Consider the following 17,874-nt stretch of genomic DNA (forward strand, 5'->3'; position numbering starts at 1 on the left):
AGTTTAGTGTACACGCGTATGAATAAGAAATTGAGCGTGGAAGAGCAAAATCTTACTGTCATACTATCGTACTACGTATCTTGCTATCAAAACGTACTATTTATATCGTCAGTCGTATAAGTATTAGGACACCTGCTCGTTACATTCATTGGGACAGTCTAACAAATTGTACTTCATTTAGTGCTTATTGTAAAACTTTATTGTAATATTTATAAAGAAGTAACTAGACAATAAAAATAATGAAATATTAGAAAATGTTCTAACACTTATGGCCGGTAGTGTACGTGAGAATCAACGGTGTAGAATTGACCTTTTTCCATTGTGTCAGAACAGATTAATATCTGACGCGTAGATGCTATTGTATCGATATTTTTCCCTGGTAGAAGTTACCGTACGAATTGATCAACACAGCGGTACCTTTAAACGACGATCGAGCAGGGAAACGTCAATGGGATTCTCGATTTCTCTCACGAGCGCTCATATATACGACTCATTACCGATCGCAAAGTGTCGCTTATTCCAAATGAGTCAACGAATTAATTGTTCGAGAAAGTATCTTGGAAAAGATGTCACGATACTCGATGTCGTTTAGTCGGGCAATTTTAACAGAATCGTTCCATGTCGCTCGAAAGCGGTTTATCCAAATGAAAAATGCGTGAATTCACACGTGTCAGCGTGTTGCTCTCGAAAGACTGGTTGGACGACTATTCAAATCAGCTCGTACGCGATTTTTGAACGTGAGTAGCTCGATTCACGCTTTCTCACTGGAAACTCGATTTTCTTCATTCGGATAACTTAAATGTGAAAGATTATACCTTCCTGATGATCGGTTCGATATCATCTAATCTGCGAAATATTTTAAAAGTATAATTAAATTCAAAGCTGTTATTCTATTCATGTTCGTTTAGATTGAAATATCCTTGGTTACTGGTGGAACACAATAACAGAAAAATTTAGCCTAATCTTTCTATTCTTATTTTCATGTTTCGTTTTTTTAATGTTTTTTTTTTATTTATAAAGAAATATTCATATATCGAATTAAGCAATAAAGTTGATAGCATAAAGTTGATACCATTTGAGATAAGGTAGAACAATAGTAATTACAAACTATTCATTAAGCAAGCGTTAAAATAGAATTCAATTCAATTCTTTCGTCATTTCATTATTTCCCTTCTTTATTTTCTTTATTCTTTGCTCTTTCATTTTTTTTCCATTTTATACGTTCTTAAGATTACGTAGTACTGGATTCTACGAGAAGTTTTTAATGTTTTTATTATGACTTTTTACCAACTAATGAAATATTTCAGATGTTTCTAACGCGTTATCGGATATCGTGAAAGAAGCTCTCAGTCGAGGACGGTGGTTAACACCGGTGACGAGATTGTGGACAAATGTAATTCAAATGCAAACTGTCGAGAGATAGTTGGTAACTCGCGGTTGCACTTGCACGCGTTCACGGAGGAACCGGTATCGTGCATCTTTCGACGTGCATATATAATGGTATGGCTCACGAAAGTATTTCTACACTTATTGTAAAAATCCTTTATGTGTATGCATTACATGCGTTATATAAAACATTAAAAAATTTCATAAATACTTTAATAAGACACAATTGGCACAAAGCCAAAAGAATAGTTATATTGGTAAAATTTGGAGCAGATCTGATATAATATGAGGATCACAAAAAAAGGACATGATAAGTACATTTCTGTTGGCTTCCTGATTTTAGCGCTACTTTATGATCAGACAGTAGGACTCTAATGACGTACAATGACAATAAAAAGTATTTATACGTATCTTCTTTCTAACGAAACTTTTTTTTTTGTCGACTTTTATATATACATATATATCTCATTTGTGCGTAGTATCATATTTGTTTAGTCATACGATACTACTATTAAACGATACAAAATTTTAAATACTTGGACTTAATTAATTACTATGTAAAATAATAATGAATATAATGGTGTACAATGCTTTTTGTTAAATTGGTAATTCAAATAAAAACAACTTGACAGGTTCAAAGATATAGATATGTAAGTCTTTTAAAAATAGATGATAAGCTGATGGAGTTTTGTAGAAACTAAAAGTATAATTATTAAAACAAGCATTATTTCAATACTACGATGAGTAATGCTTTGGAAGAGCATATGTTTAACTTCAGAACCGAACAAAAGGATAAGAGACTCATTGAATTTTAAAAAATAAAAAATGTTCCTACCAGTGTTCGAATACTTTCGTGAGCTATTGTATACACGATTTTTTACACGCGACGAATCATGTAGCCCGCGATCGAACACGAGACAAGAACATTCCACGGTGTTCCCGTAAATTGGCTGCGCTTTGAATGCTTATTAATTTCCGCGGGGCGTAATTATCACGCACGAGAAGTATCGTACGGTGTCCGTTGCGTTTCTCAACGGCATCGATGCTGTTTAATTTAATTACATATAAGGTATGTGGGTCGTTGTTGAACGTAGCACGGTTAGTCTCGTTTCTAAAGCGGTTCGACAGATGTTTCAACGTCAGGTATATGAAAAATTGAAACAGCTGTTGCGCTTTCAGCGATCTTGATGATAATACCATTAATACTATTCGAGAAACGCGATGCTGCAACCTCATGCATTTGTTCTCTGTCGCAGCATGTCGTTCACGTTTTTGAAGTCCATTCAGCGTTAGAAACTTTCAGAATTTTGTAGGTTTACATACGCATACGTGTACGGTGCATATTAGCGAGAGTATATAAGAAGTGTATAACGACGATTATTAGACGTTCTTAGATTTACGCTGACGATCGTAGAATGAAAAATATCCTTTAATCTATAAGTCAACAGAACTCTACAAATTGATTTCCTAACTACAAATTTCGCAGCGATAAATCATAGGAGCAATCGTCCGTAGACACTTTAGTTGATTATGTATTCCGAATGAGAATCACGGAGTCAGTAGGGTCAGTGAGAGATTTTCACCAGCAAAATAAGATCCGCGTACGCGGACAATTTATTAACGGGTTATCCTCGATCTTGTATCGACCTCGAAATTTATTATCCTTCGACGAAATCGAGCGTGCATCAGCAGAGAGGAATTTTAAGTCGGCCAATCGATACGGATGAAAACGACGACGGGGGGTTACGTCGCCGAGAAGGAAGGAGAGGCAGGAAGATGATCGGTGGCCCATTTTTTTAGAAAGGAAACAGGCACGGGTTACAGTTAAGCAGCCGTGCTAGCCGCTGCTGTTCAGTTTTCAATGAGCAGCATTCCAGACGGCCGGCCAAGCTACAGCTGCTCACCTGGAAACCCTTCAACAAACTCGTTTCAGTAATATTCGGTTCCTACGCGGAAGTGCGGGCGAAACACCTGAGCGAGTTTGCTTCCTTCTGCGAGCCGCGAAAGAGCCGACCCTCTATCCTTCCGTTCTCGGACAGAAGGACATGGCAATAAGTCGCGCGTAATCCGCAGCAAGAGCTAGATCGAAGGATCTGGCCGATCGCGACGATCCAGTGATTGATTGGCTGAGTTCCATTGTCCCGGAGGCTGGGATGAAACTGTGAAATCGTACGTTACGACCGACGAAAAGGTTCCTTTCGTTTTTAATTACGAACGCGCTGCATTCCCTTGCGATCTGCATTCAAAGAGATCGTTCTTCCACGCGTGGGATCTATCGAAATGATAAAAACGACGGAGGGAAATTCTCTAAATTTCTAGAATGAAACACTGGCTCTGATTTTTGTCTACTGTATGAATGATCGTTCATTGATTGATTTAATCTCTTGACAGTGTGATGAAATGACGAAGAATTTGAAATGAACGATTTTGAGACATCCTTCCAATTTTTCTATTGGAAATAAATATTAATAACCGGGTTACATGTAACGATTAACATTGTTACGGTTTTTATACATTTATGGGAATACTATACATTATTATATTTAGTTTGTAAGCGAAAGAAATCTTCGCGCGTTTCATCACGTGTGTTCATAAAAATATAAATTTACATAAGCATCCGTAGTTTAACGATATTCGTCATTCAGATGTGAAATTTATAATACTGTATTGTTGCCTAAGATTTTCTTATAGTGCACCGTGAATGAATCTAAAACAATATACGAAATAAGTATACATACCAATATTTAGGTAGTATATTCAACATATAACAGTAACGAAAAACTCATTGAAAGTTTGTTTAATCGCTATATTATATCTGTGCCTTTTTTTTCTAAAGATAATTATTTGTTGTACTAAGCGAAATTCCGATATGTCATAAAGAGAAATCTACAATATAAATTGTACACACATAACTTTCTGTTATATCAAATATGATATCTTTAGATATATGGATATTGTTATCGCCGCATTATCGAGGTGTTTGAGTCACAGAAAATGGTCATCAAAGTAACATCCGTTTCGCGTTGTCATCGAACGATCTGTCGATCGGCAACAAAATCGACCTTGGCTTCGATCCGAGGATCTCCATTTAAAGGGTTACGATGTTTCCAATTAAAATTTACGTCCACTCATTAAAATCGATTGAAAACGCGTGGACGAAGCTTTTGTTTCGTGATGGCCGCAATGTAGAATCAAAGGGCAGTTATCGGTCGCGATACCAATTGATAAAATCTGGTTAAGTATAGTTAGATAAAGTATTGAATTCCTCAGGCGCGAGCCGCAACAAAATCGTTAGACTATTCGCATTGTTTCGCGTTATCGTCGAACATCGCGAGATTCAGTAAGCTGGAAAAGCGATTCTAGTTTTATAACGCGTTAAATAACATGGGAAAGAACTAGGTAATACAGTGCCACGCGTTGTACATTGATTACGATTTGATTAAGGAATTGATTAACGAACACGAGAAATGTGTTTTCTACTTTTTCTTATTTAGCCGAGTGAAGTGAGTGTAAAAAAAGATGCTGAATAAGAAAAAACGTTCGCTTGTTTTTCTTTCATTCTTTTTAATGAAAGTATAAAACGTGTCTGAAACATACACGTTGTTGTTGAAGTGTGATTTTACAAAACTACGGATTGTCGATCTACAGTGATTTTGTTCTTTATAAAATCACTGTATGCGTAATAAAGTAATATAATGTGATAAAATTGATCTTGGAAAGCGAACGGGTCCGTGGAATTTTATATTTCTGTGAACGTAACTAAGAAGGTAGAATTTAAATGGAGATTACGAATACTTTGCATATCTTATAGATCTTTGTATATGATATCCATTAATTTCAGCATATTTAGTATCTAGAATAATGAGAGAGATAAAAATTTGTCTAAACTGCTAATCCAAGCAGTAATATCTAAGATTAGCCGTTATATAATTGAATCGTGTATCTAATTCTAATCTATAGACTGCACATACTTAAACAGAAATTTATTTCATCCACTAAATATTATAACGATTAATCTACTTTGAATATCTTATATATTATATATTAGTGAATTCTATACATCTTTATGCTTTTAAAATCCGCAGTCTACCTCAAACTTGTTAATTGACGATTTAAATTTATAGCCCGCTGATTCGATTCCACGAAGACCACCGTGTGCACAGCAAGTTCCGCTACTAGCCATTAATTTGCCATTGCATGGCACGCTTTGCTAAAATTCACGTACTGTTATTTACAAATTGACAAAAGTGCCTGAATACTTATTCAATATATGTTTAAAGAATTACGAAAGCACGAGTAACGCGGAAACAATAACAGCCCGTTAAATAGCGCACGTAAAAGAAGATCGATCCATTTCGTTCGATGTAGCTTGTGCAAACAAGCCACGTTAGTGGTGCACGTTCGTTCTCGTACAGCAAACCTGATTAGCTTCTCTAAGAGCATACTATAAAAATTTTGATGGATCGTACCGACGAAGTGAAGAGAGCAGAACGGGTTAATCGTATGGCAGTCGTGTTCAGCTAGTTTTCTGGAATTCGCTTCCCGTTAGCGAGACGATCGACACGAGGTAGTCTGGAACTTGATTCGTCTCGTGGTTTGTATTCTTTTTTTTCCTGCTTCTCATTGGCTTTTTCTCGTATCCTTCGCCCGCATGAAAATCGAGGATCGCGACTAGTGCAATAGGAAGGTTCGTAAACCGCGGAGGCGTTCAGAGACCGGTGTTTAAACTGGTCACACGGTTCATGTTGAAATTGGAATCGAGGGTCAGGTTGCGCCATCATTAATTTAACAATCTGAAAACACCGGTTACTATAATTACGCCAGCCTGTATGAATGCAATCGCGTCCGTCGTGAGGTAGAATTAAAGGGAATCCTCGACTGGAAAAATGTGGAAACGCGGAGGATTCCACGACTTGCTCATCCATCAAAGTCTGCCTCGCGCTTGACATTACGGAAACATGCGTCGAATCGAGTTAAATCAACGGAAGAGAGAACAATTTTAAAAAACGTTTTTCGTTATTTTTTTGGCGATTTTAAACTTTTCGTGATTCTTCGGCTTTCGATCGTTTTCTTATCAGTACGTCGCGTTTCGTTCCGATGAAGATTTTGCGTCTTGATGTCATTATTTGCAATAGCGAGATCTTCATCTTCAAGTCCGTCCTGAAAAAGCGAACAACGGATTAATAAAAACACAATTGAAACTCAAAGAATCAATACAAATGTATTATTATTCGATCTTTTAACTTTCGATTTGTAATTTTTCTGCTTTTTCTTTTTATTTAAAAGACACAGTTTTGTGGTCAATTTGTTTTAAATTCTCTATCGTTTTATTTATAAAAGATGGAATTGAACGTGATACCATTTCGTTGCAGGCGGAGCATAGGTTGGAGCAGCTGAAGAAGGCGACGGACAGAATACAGAAGGAGATCGAAGAGGTCACGGAGAGGGAGCACGAGCTGAGAAACGTGGGTAGCATTAAAACCACGTCCCACGAGACGGTGGATTCCAAGGTATGCTTAAAACTCCACGTATATGTATATACGTGTGTGTTACGTGTACATATGTACATTCGTGTCGACCATGCTCAAGGTCGTTGAACGAAAGAAAGAAAGAGTAAATGCCTGCGTAGTCCTTATAGGGACGAAACGCATCGGACGGCTGTGATGTCCGTGAGCGACGAGGACGATTATACACGCACTTACTGATTTAATGATTCATCACGTAACGCACTGTTTCAATCTTGTTACGGACGTGATGGGAATTCATCGATGAAAAATTAGATCTTGCGCCGCAAACTTAGAAGAAATACTGTTTCAATGAAAATTTTTGTTAAAGCAAGTTCTACGATGTAAAAATATTATACACTGGCTCGCGAAAGTATTTGAACATTTACCATGGAAAAGTTTAGTATGCCCCTCTTACTATTATTTTTATGTACAAAATTTATACACATATATTGTCAGTGTTATATAAAATACCTTGGAATTTCATTAATATTGTAATGGCACGACTGTCGTGATTATATTGATAAAATTTGAAACAGACTTGGAGATGTATATAGACTTTACGAAATATTTAGTGCAAACATGTATTTAGTAAAAAAACTAATATACAACTTGGATATTCATTTTAAACATATAATAAGTGTAAAAAGTGGTCCCACTAGGTATCGAGGCTCATTGTATAGCTATTCAATACTTTAATTGTATTAAATACCTTCGTGATCTCTACGAAATATATATTTACACCAATACATATAGATGTACTGTTGGTAGGATTTTAAAATACAGAAAGTAGAAATACTGATAAGCGATCAAAGTTACACATTTGTTTAATGACTTACACAGTTAACCGGAAACGGGTCAATCGTTTCTACCTTTTATTTTCAGAAGATAAAGATAAACCATGATAGAAATTAGTAAGTGACATTTATATACTATTGTACATTATATACTGCCAATGTTTACGAGTCGAATAAATTCTAATTTTATCATTAATTATACTTGCTAAGTGCCTGAGATTAAATATAGCGAGTTCTTGAAGTAACTTTATATGCAAAATATTCTGTGGACAGAGCAGAGTCGATCAAGTATAACAGCTTGCTTTTATATTTATAGTGGGTACGTTTAAGCAGAACGGAACTAATGAGGATCGTGAGCCAACGTCATACTCTTTCGTTCGCCAAAATCGTGGCACGCTTTCGATAATGGAAACAGACGCGCGATCGCCAGATTAATAATCTCGGCATGATCGCGCGATTTTCTATACTTTAGGCTAATTAATTAGCAGCAGGCGTGCGAAGTAATTGCTACAGGACGCGAGAGTGTGCACATTTATTTCGCAAACAGCCGGTTGCGTTCGGTTTTCGTAACGCTGCCAGGCCACGATTTCGATGAAAATATCTTATCTGCCGATATGTTAAAGTTAATGTAATGCTATTTTCGGTGAAACAGCCATTTTTCTTGCTCTTGACGTGACTATTGTGTCGTGCTGATAATAATGATTGAGAATGTAGCTCTCGTATAATTTGTGCTTGCTAAATAATCTACAGTGTATTACAAAGGTCGCTATACTTTTGTTCTTAAAGATAATGCGAAGTTATTTTGAATACACTCGTTCTCTATTTGCAAATAGATTGTCGCGTGACTAAATTTTTACAACGTTACCATTACTCCTTCTTTTTTTTAATTAGAATTATCTTCGTTTCGAATTGCAACAAATTCAAAACGAATATAATAAGAATTTTCTGCAATAATGTATAACAGGTGCGTCGCATGCCACAAGCTTTGGCCTCGGGAAAACTGAAGAGAACAACGTCCACGCCACAAATTCTAGAAGCAGTCAACCTTACACCGTCTACGCCTACCTTAACGCCAAAGATGACGAATGGAGTCATATCCAGTCGCACCACTCCGACACCTTTGCGTTTTGCAACGGCACCTAGTCAGAAAGGGCTGATGCACAGGTTTCTGGCGACTAGGGGGAAAATATACAAACCAAAATCTGCGGGTAACGACGCGCTAACACCACCCATGGCACCCAGTATCACGCTCAATCCGCTGAGCATCAAGGCTTTCAATAGAAGTCTGGAAATTCAACTCGAACCAGACGATGAGCCCAAAAAGCCTCCCGTTAGAAAGGGATACGTTCCTGTGGAAGAAAAAATTCAAAAAGAATTACATGAGATGAAAGAGCGAGAAAACGAGCTTAGGTAACATGTTTATTTTTAATTTTATTTTACTTCTATAACGGTTAATGTATTCATAGCTATTATTTAAGCTGTTCAGAGGCTACATTGGTTAACCCTATAAATTGAAAAGTACACAAAAATGACGATGTTACAAATATTGTTTTTCATTTTTTTTAAATTTAGAATTTAGAATTAAAATTTACTATTATTTACGTCATCTTCTTGCGATGAACGAAGTCATTTGTACCTTGACAATTGAATATTAATCGCGTACTTGTATAGTGAAATTAAAAACGAGTAGAAGATGGAGTTGATAAATGACAAGATATAGATACTTTAAATGTTATTTTTTTAAGAACTGTAACTAATATGATTGATAATTTAATGTCATTTTCAATCATACATTATTATCGGATTAAGTATATTTTTGAGGTAAATTATTATGGTTAATAGTAATAATTTATACGTTTTTCATTTCACGATATAACAAACAATTACATACATTTTTAGATTAATGCGGTCTCAAATGTTGGCCAAGTCTCAACCAAATCTTTTGGACATTGGAAATGATAACGATTCCGATATCTATGATGGTTCAAGTTCGTTAAGAAGCGGTACCTCGACAAATACTTTAAATGAGGATGAAATAGAAAAAGAAGCTAAAGGAAAACATAAGGTATTGCTAGTTCTTTTAAAAAGTCCGAATATGTTAATTATTATTAATCAAATGTATGTATGTATATTTAATATATGTGTTTCTCGATGATTAATTATTTGTTTTCATCAAATATTGGAATGAATTATTACGTATATCTATACGCATGTGTTCATATTTTCAAACGATGATGAATTACTAATCTTTATTTAATTCTATAGCCAAATCCACGACGTAGGAGCACTCTCATCGCACAATGGGAAAATTTGATAGCTGCAAAGAAGGAGTCTAATGACAATAACAACGAGAGCGATCTAAATTTCTAAAAAATTTCACCACCTTGTAAAAAATAAGTAATCAATGTTTATCCTCGTCTTAACATTATCCCTTTTAAGTACTCAAATCATTTAAGTGAATGGTATGAGCCTTAAAGTGTGCTGCAACACTTTTAGTATTTCAAGCACACATATGTATATTTCAGGCTAATATATATTGCTGGTTTTATTCATTTTTCAGTTTTCAAATTAATTTATTTAATGTTACGATAAATATTTATTCAAAAGTAAAACATTTACCTGATTAAACATATATTATATTTAATGTCTTTTTTGTTTCTTTTTTTTAATGTTTTCAGTATTAAGAAAAAAAATTATCAGTAATGAAAAAAAAATTATCTTCCCTTTGTACGGGTCAACAAATATTATTAAGTATTACAAGCATATATTTAATATATCCGCTTGTTAATTGTAATATATATACCTATTATTATATTATATAGACACATAAAAATGACTGAGAATTCCTAATTCTAAAGATTTCCTTTAACATGTGCTATATAATCATTATTATAGATCATATAAGCAAGATAATATGTATTATGTACTTAATCAATTGTAAAGAATAATTGTATTCAATTTACTTGCATATGTGATAGTATCGTTCCGATATAGTAATAATAAAAAAATAGTTTGTGCAACTATGTAATTAATAAGATACATATTTCAAAACTTTCTCTTGTATTTTTTAATTATCAACAAAACACCTAAAATGTATTGAAAATATTTGTTTTGAATCGCAATAAAAAATACAATAAATTTACATTTTTTTATATAGACATATTAAATTGTAAATATAGGTAGTTCTTGATGAATGAATATTAATAAAAAACTTAACATACCTACAATAAGTATAACCATAACCCGGTCTGTACATTCATAAGATATAAATAAAAATAGTTATATTTTTATATGTTTATTTACTATAAAATATATTTATTAATTTTTTATTTTGTAGATACATATATATGATATATGTATATACAGATAATTATATTTTATTTCCTATGTCCAAGAATTGACAGAAGTAACTTTTTTATTATTTTTCATAATATTAATTTACAAACAATTAATTACATGTATGGAATACAATACATTAATAAATAACTTCCTTACAATGTATTATAACATGTAATATAAAATGTATAAAACCTCTGTATTAAATATTTTTCTTATATTGTGAATATCTGTATCAGTATAATTATTGACTTCCGATTGTGAATAATATGCAAGCTTTTCCACGTGTCGTCAAGTAATACGTCGCAATAATGAATCTTTCAAATGCAGAAAAAACAATAAATGAAGAAATCGAAATTTCATTATTAATAAATGTCGTTAACAATGAAGGTAAATGAATGATTTTGGAATATACGTATATGTTTATATATCGTATTAGGTTATATTGTCGGTCAATATATTTTGCTATAATCAAATTTTGTTTTATATTTTATGTTACTTGTTTCAGGTCATAACCTGCCTATTTGTGTGCAACATATATTAAATGGAAATTATAAAGATGTCATAAATAATAAGTTATCTTCAAATCTAATTCAAGAGTTGAATAATAGCAATAATGTTTCCAAATTAATACATGACAATATAGAAAAAACAGACTCGCATGATTCTTGGCTATGCACAGGCATAGCTTCTTTACTATATTTTATTCAACAGAATTGGACAGGTCCACAAATTGAAAAAGATATTGAATGGCAAAAAATTAAAGAAGAAAATATACTTAGAAATTTATCGTTACACGATGAATGTAATGCAAATGTTAAAATGTTGGATCTTCTTTACTTTTCTAAGATGATATTCTCAAATGAAATTCTACAAAATGCTTATAAAAGTTGTATATGGTGGTTATTTAGAGCAAATCTTTTACATCAACTTATACTAAATGAAAGTTCCGGTACAATATTTGATGAGACTGAACAGTTGATTCAGAAAATCAATGATTTGCAAATGCTGAAAGAAAATTTGTGTTGCGAAACATTATTTTATATTGAAGCTGCACAATTTTATTTTTATTATAGGAGAATTCAAAATTCAGAAAAATATGTTAAACTTGCTCAAGAAGGAGCGAAATTAAGCTTAAATCTTGAAGGTGCATTAGGTAAACGTACAAAATATCAAGAAGACAAGGCACAACTATTTTTAGGAATAACTTTAGAAAAGGAACAGTTTCCTTCTAGATATTGTGAAAATTTACCAAAATCTTTGGATTTGAATGATGATATTAGATTAGAACATATTCAATTTTCAACAAATATAGAAAATACACAATTAGGAGCAGTAGAAGAAGCTATTATATTAGCAAAATAGTAAGAATATATTTTACATTTTTGTTATACTATATTTATAAAGCAAAACTCATATTTTATTTTAAATTTTACTTCTAATAGCGTTCAATTACAGTTATCACAACCAAAGGATAAATTAACTGATGAAGAAGTAACGCCTTATTTAACTGTAAGTATTTTTGACTTTTATATTTTTTATTTTCTTACCAAAGATTATTTTTTAATAGGTTGTGGTAAATAATACACGAAATTGGTCCTTAAAAATAGCATCTCTATATCATCGGTGTTCTTTAGAATCTGAGGATAAACGAACTGTTGAACGATCAATGATACAAATGGAATATTTAATACATGAACTAAAAAAGTCAAAAATCTGTGTTACAAACAGAATGGACCTATTCTTTGCCAGTGGTCTTAAGCCAGTTTGGGCTTTAGAACAAATGTGGGCACAATTGATGCTAAGTGTTGGGTTAGTAAAGGGTGCTTTGGATATTTTTTTGAAGAGCAAACTATGGGAAGAAGCTATTGCTTGTTACAACATATTAGAGCTAAGACATAAAGTATATATTTTAGTTTATGTAATTTCTTCTTAGCATACATGAAACACGTAAATTTATATTTTATTTTTAATTTTAGGCAGCAGAAATTATTCAGCAAGAAATATCTAAAAAACCATCAGTTCAATTATGGTGCTTATTAGGTGATGCAACTCAAGAACCTAGTTGTTATGAAACAGCATGGGAACTATCTAATAAAAAAAGTAGTCGAGCTCAAAGACATTGGGGATTTTTTTATTTTGCCAAACAAAATGTGCGTACATAAATATAAGTTTGAAAAGTTTTCCCCTTTTCTTAGTAATTTAATTAAATACATATATTATTTTTTATTTTTAAGTATGAGGAAGCTATACCACATTTAAAATTATCAGTTGAATTAAATAACATTCAAGAAAATGTTTGGATTAGACTTGGATTTGCTGCTTTACAAGTGGAAGATTGGAAATTGGCAGCAACAGCATATAAACGTTATTGTGCACTAGAGCAAACAGTTTGTATTAATATTTTCAATTATTAATTTGTTACGTAATAATATACATTAAAGAATTTGGCGATTTAATTATAGACATTCGAGGCTTGGAATAATTTAGCAAAAGCTTATATAAACCTAGGTGATAAAGTAAAAGCTTGGAAATCTCTTCAAGATGCTTTAAAGTGTAACTATGATCAGTGGCAAGTTTGGGATAATTTAATGGTTGTTAGCATTGACTTAGGACATTTTTCAGAAGTACGAATACACAATATTAATAAAAATAAAATTTAACTCTTCCCGAAAATCATATATCTTTTAACGATTTATGTCTTTTACACATTTTTCTAGGTAATTCGATGTTATCATCGTATTTTAGACTTGAAAAATCACCATTTAGATGTTCAAATTCTTGATATACTTACTGATGCTGTATTAAACAATGTAAATGATTCAGATGGAAAGTCTGCACAAAAATTACTTTCAAAAGTTTTAGAATTATTTGGAAGAATTACTTCATTTATACCTAATAATTCTGATGTTTGGAGAATGTATGGACAACTTACTTTTCTTAAAAAAACTGATATTGATAATGACAAAGCACTACACTATTTACACCAAGCACATCGTATTGCCGTATCAGATCCCAAATGGCTTTTACAAGAAGAATCAGTTCAGAAAGTATTACAATTGTGTTGTATGTTAGCAGAAATGTATTTACAATATGTTTCCAATTGTGAACCTAAGAAAAAAAGAACACTGTTAGCAAGTGCAAAATTATCTCTTCAGGGAATTGTGAAAAAAGTTAAAGATAAAGAGTGGAATATTGAAAAGATTTGTATATCTGTAGAAAAAGTTGAAAAATATTTAAATATTGTAATAATTGAATTAGAAAAAATAAAATTGACAAATTGAAGAATATATTTTATTTTTATTACATGCAAAATGGCCACATTATGTACTAATTTTTACTCGAAAAGTACAAAATTATATTGTAATATTATTATATGTTAGCATTAATTAATTTTTACATATAGTCTTATGGAAGTTAAGTATTACGTTTGCTCTTATTACTTTTTTTTCACAGTTTGAATAAATTATAAATTTACATACATTTAGGTTCATGGATATTAAATCATAATTTTACATTGCAAATGTAAACTTTAAGATAGCCAAGTTTATGAGCGTGTGATAGTATCCATGGTTATAATTTATCTATAGTCGATTCGTAAAAATTCTACGTTAGGTTATTATCAAACGATGGCATGGCAACTATTTAGTCTTACTTCAATTACGATCACGAGAACGTAACTCTGAGCAATATAAATAAATTATATAAATCAGTAAGATTTTATAAAACCTTATAATATATTAAATATATTTTACATATCAAGAAAGTTAAGTAATTATGGAAGTATTAAAAATTTTTATATAAAAATATATAAAGTTTATGAATTACAGAAACGTTAAAGACTATAAGAATATTAATTTTTTAAAATAAAATTTACTTAATTGTAATTCATTACTTTTTTCAGATGGCATTTGCTGGAAAAGTTGTATTAATAACTGGAGCTAGTTCTGGCATTGGAGCAGCAACTGCTGTACAGTTTTCACAACTTGGTGCATTATTATCATTAACAGGTCGTAATATACAGAAATTAAATGAAGTCGCTGAACAATGTAAGCCTGACAAACCATTAATTGTAACTGGAGAACTAACTAATGAAAGTGATGTTGAAAATATTGTCAAATCCACTATTAAACATTATGGTAAACTGGATGTCCTAGTTAATAATGCTGGTATATTAGAAAATGGAGGCATAGAGAACACTTCATTAGAACAATATGACAGGTATAAGCCTATCTTTTGTATATCTAGCTTAAATCAATAAAATTTAATCTTAATTTTATACAATATATTAAACATGTAAATATTTTAGAGTTTTCAACATAAATGTACGTTCAATATATCATTTAACAATGTTGGCTGTTCCATATCTAGTAGAATCTAAAGGTAATATTGTGAATGTATCAAGTGTAGTTGGAATAAGATCCTTCTCAGGAGTTTTAGCATACAGTATGAGTAAATCAGCAATTGATCAATTCACACGATGTATAGCTCTTGATCTTGCACCAAAACAAGTATGTTTGATTTGAAAACTTATTAATTACAATAGTAGCTTTTATATTTAATCTTTAATTTATAGGTGAGGGTTAATGCCGTAAATCCTGGTGTAATAATAACAAATCTTCATAGAAGTAGTGGAATGTCAGAAGACCAATTAAAAGCATTCTTTGCTAAGAGTAAAGAAACTCATGCACTTGGCAGAACAGGAGATCCTAGCGAGGTTGCAAAAGCAATTACATATTTGGCAAGTGACGATGCCAGCTTCACTACAGGTGTAACTTTATCTGTTGATGGAGGAAGACATCTCATGTGTCCTCGCTAAATTATATTTTATATATGGTGGAAATAATAATTTTATACCTTTTTAATTAAAAATATGATAAAAGTTACATTCAACATTAATATATTGTATTCTTTTTAGAAATATTTCTCATGTTAAAAAAGTAACGTTTCTCGATAAATAAATAGTTTAAATTTGATTTCTTATTATATAATGCTCACAATGTATTAACCTATACTAATTTACCACATTATTTGCTGACTTGTAAATATAGAACTATTAACTAATCATTTAAATTGTATTGTAATACCACAATAAAAAAACATAGCAAAATACTTTACTTTAATTATATTAAGACAAAAAATGATTTCAATATTGCTCAAATTGAAATAAGAAGATAATTGAATTTCAACACAAAAAGAAGATTTTATTTTATAAATCTGCTTATATTTCTTTCAATGTTGAAATTTTTGTTACTAACAAGCTAAAAATAAACAACTTTCAATAATTTATTGTTGTCAGAGGAAATTGTAAAAACTAATTTATGTTATGATAATACAGGAGTAAAAAAAAGTTATGCACAGATAACCCGTAACATGCGATAATTATCAGTTTAAACAGAATTAAAAATCTAAGGACAAATTTTCTGTAAGTATATTCACAATGTTATATTTAATTCTTATTTTATATAAATATGAAATTATTCGTATAACATATTAAATAATTTGTTTTAAAAGTAGTCTATTCATTTCATCAACATGAATCTTTACAACTAAATAGCGTGTAAATGTGCCACGTCATATAACGAACGCTTTATCTTCTTTCAAGATAATATATTATGAAGCATTAAAGTAACATTCATTCACGCTACTAGTTACGTTACTAGTCTGACAGTCTGACGCGAAATCAAGATTCGTTATGTCTACCAAAAGCATACCATACTTTTTATCAGGGTCGGTAGTTAGGGGGTTTGGCAGAGGTTCCAAAGCCTTGGGGATACCTACAGGTAACATTCAACAATTTCATTTTTGTTTGATAGATTCGAAAATTTTGAAATTAATCAGAAACAATTTAAAATTACGTTAATGTTGCAGAGAATAGTTTAGAATTGTATGCAATTGAAAGACATAATCGCTTTATTGTATACTTATTGGCGGGAATATATGAAATATGTTAAAAAGTTATTTAATATTATATATCGTATTAATCACTATTTTATTTTGTGTGTTTATTCGATATGTTAATCGCTTTATATTAAGAAATATTTTGATTTAAAAACTTGCGAAAGTTAAACTAATTATATTGTATAAATAAAAGAAAAAATAATTTTTTTCAATAATATTTTGTTAATATTGTATGTAGTTATAAAATTATTTTTCTATAGCAAATCTTGAAGACGAGGTAGTAAATAATTTGCCTGGTGATCTTAGTACTGGAATTTATTATGGATGGGCTTCTATAGACGGACAAACTTATAAAATGGTTGCTAGTATTGGTTGGAATCCGTTTTATAAAAACGAAAAAAAGACGGTGGTACGAATGTAAATTATAATTAATTGAATACTTGATAACATGAAAATTTGAAACCATTTTTTAATAATGTATCATTGTTGTAGGAGATACATTTAATGCATAAATTTGAGAACGATTTTTATGGGAAACAAATTAAAGCTGTTTTTACGGGATATGTACGACCAGAAAAAGATTTTACTTCTGAAGGTAAATAGTAACTGTATCAAAATTTGTCCCATCTTTATTATATTAATCATTATCATTTCAGAGGAATTAATTCGAGCGATAAAAGATGATATTACAATTGCCAAAGAACAATTACAGAAATCAGATATGGCGGTTTATAAAGATAATTCATTCTTTAAGGAATAATCTGATTGTATAAGAGTACTATAATCATAATTTGTATTACAAATGATATGATCATGTTATGGCAATATTTCCTCGCTATATGCGGAAATAATATTAACTCATACTTTGCTATAGTTCATAGTTTACTCTAATTAGGGATAATGTCTATAATATAAATACCTTTAATTATTAATTTCATATTATATATATG

General features: G+C 31.4%; 4 protein-coding genes across 5 annotated transcripts; all 4 read left to right on the plus strand.

The window, feature by feature from the left end:
- Positions 1 to 551: 551 nt before the first annotated feature.
- On the plus strand, positions 552 to 10,239 carry LOC100743255. Its single transcript, XM_024366594.1, is given in 7 exon segments — positions 552 to 618; positions 621 to 737; positions 1,308 to 1,393; positions 6,759 to 6,896; positions 8,652 to 9,097; positions 9,587 to 9,752; positions 9,953 to 10,239. Coding segments are annotated over 7 exon segments (1,110 nt in total). The 5' UTR covers positions 552 to 566; the 3' UTR covers positions 10,058 to 10,239.
- A 952-nt stretch (positions 10,240 to 11,191) lies between these two features.
- Positions 11,192 to 14,313, plus strand: LOC100747557 (tetratricopeptide repeat protein 27). Its single transcript, XM_012384019.3, has 8 exons — positions 11,192 to 11,413; positions 11,532 to 12,387; positions 12,469 to 12,535; positions 12,594 to 12,926; positions 13,003 to 13,176; positions 13,261 to 13,413; positions 13,489 to 13,650; positions 13,744 to 14,313. The coding sequence occupies exons 1-8, from the start codon at positions 11,335 to 11,337 to the stop codon at positions 14,305 to 14,307; spliced, it is 2,388 nt and encodes a 795-aa protein (XP_012239442.1). The 5' UTR covers positions 11,192 to 11,334; the 3' UTR covers positions 14,308 to 14,313.
- A 285-nt stretch (positions 14,314 to 14,598) lies between these two features.
- On the plus strand, positions 14,599 to 16,009 carry LOC105680567 (3-oxoacyl-[acyl-carrier-protein] reductase FabG). 2 transcript variants are annotated; one of them, XM_012384021.3, is made up of 4 exons: positions 14,599 to 14,735; positions 14,928 to 15,244; positions 15,333 to 15,534; positions 15,600 to 16,009. In XM_012384021.3, exons 2-4 carry the CDS (start codon positions 14,928 to 14,930, stop codon positions 15,840 to 15,842), a joined length of 762 nt encoding a protein of 253 aa, XP_012239444.1. In that variant the 5' UTR covers positions 14,599 to 14,735; the 3' UTR covers positions 15,843 to 16,009. The 2 variants fall into 2 exon arrangements, with proteins under 2 accessions (XP_012239444.1, XP_012239443.1); XM_012384020.2 differs by having other exon boundaries at positions 14,610 to 14,790.
- A 521-nt stretch (positions 16,010 to 16,530) lies between these two features.
- Positions 16,531 to 17,856, plus strand: LOC100743496 (riboflavin kinase). Its single transcript, XM_003488393.4, has 4 exons — positions 16,531 to 16,806; positions 17,185 to 17,333; positions 17,417 to 17,519; positions 17,581 to 17,856. Exons 1-4 carry the CDS (start codon positions 16,719 to 16,721, stop codon positions 17,682 to 17,684), a joined length of 444 nt encoding a protein of 147 aa, XP_003488441.1. The 5' UTR covers positions 16,531 to 16,718; the 3' UTR covers positions 17,685 to 17,856.
- The last annotated feature ends 18 nt before the right edge of the window (positions 17,857 to 17,874 follow it).

The sequence above is a fragment of the Bombus impatiens genome, unplaced genomic scaffold (assembly GCF_000188095.3).
Source record: "Bombus impatiens unplaced genomic scaffold, BIMP_2.2 scf_0225, whole genome shotgun sequence".
Classification (NCBI taxonomy): domain Eukaryota; kingdom Metazoa; phylum Arthropoda; class Insecta; order Hymenoptera; family Apidae; genus Bombus; species Bombus impatiens.

Bases quoted from the DNA above. Each gene is read 5' to 3' on its own strand.
- LOC100743496 (XM_003488393.4), top strand. From the start codon at position 16,719: ATGTCTACCAAAAGCATACCATACTTTTTATCAGGGTCGGTAGTTAGG. The intron at 17,334-17,416 runs GTACGAATGTAA...TCATTGTTGTAG, and splicing joins AAAACGAAAAAAAGACGGTG to GAGATACATTTAATGCATAA. The intron at 17,520-17,580 runs GTAAATAGTAAC...TTATCATTTCAG, and splicing joins AAAAGATTTTACTTCTGAAG to AGGAATTAATTCGAGCGATA.
- LOC100747557 (XM_012384019.3), top strand. From the start codon at position 11,335: ATGAATCTTTCAAATGCAGAAAAAACAATAAATGAAGAAATCGAAATT. The intron at 11,414-11,531 runs GTAAATGAATGA...TACTTGTTTCAG, and splicing joins AAATGTCGTTAACAATGAAG to GTCATAACCTGCCTATTTGT. The intron at 12,388-12,468 runs GTAAGAATATAT...TACTTCTAATAG, and splicing joins GCTATTATATTAGCAAAATA to CGTTCAATTACAGTTATCAC.
- LOC105680567 (XM_012384021.3), top strand. From the start codon at position 14,928: ATGGCATTTGCTGGAAAAGTTGTATTAATAACTGGAGCTAGTTCTGGC. The intron at 15,245-15,332 runs GTATAAGCCTAT...TAAATATTTTAG, and splicing joins TCATTAGAACAATATGACAG to AGTTTTCAACATAAATGTAC. The intron at 15,535-15,599 runs GTATGTTTGATT...TTTAATTTATAG, and splicing joins TTGATCTTGCACCAAAACAA to GTGAGGGTTAATGCCGTAAA.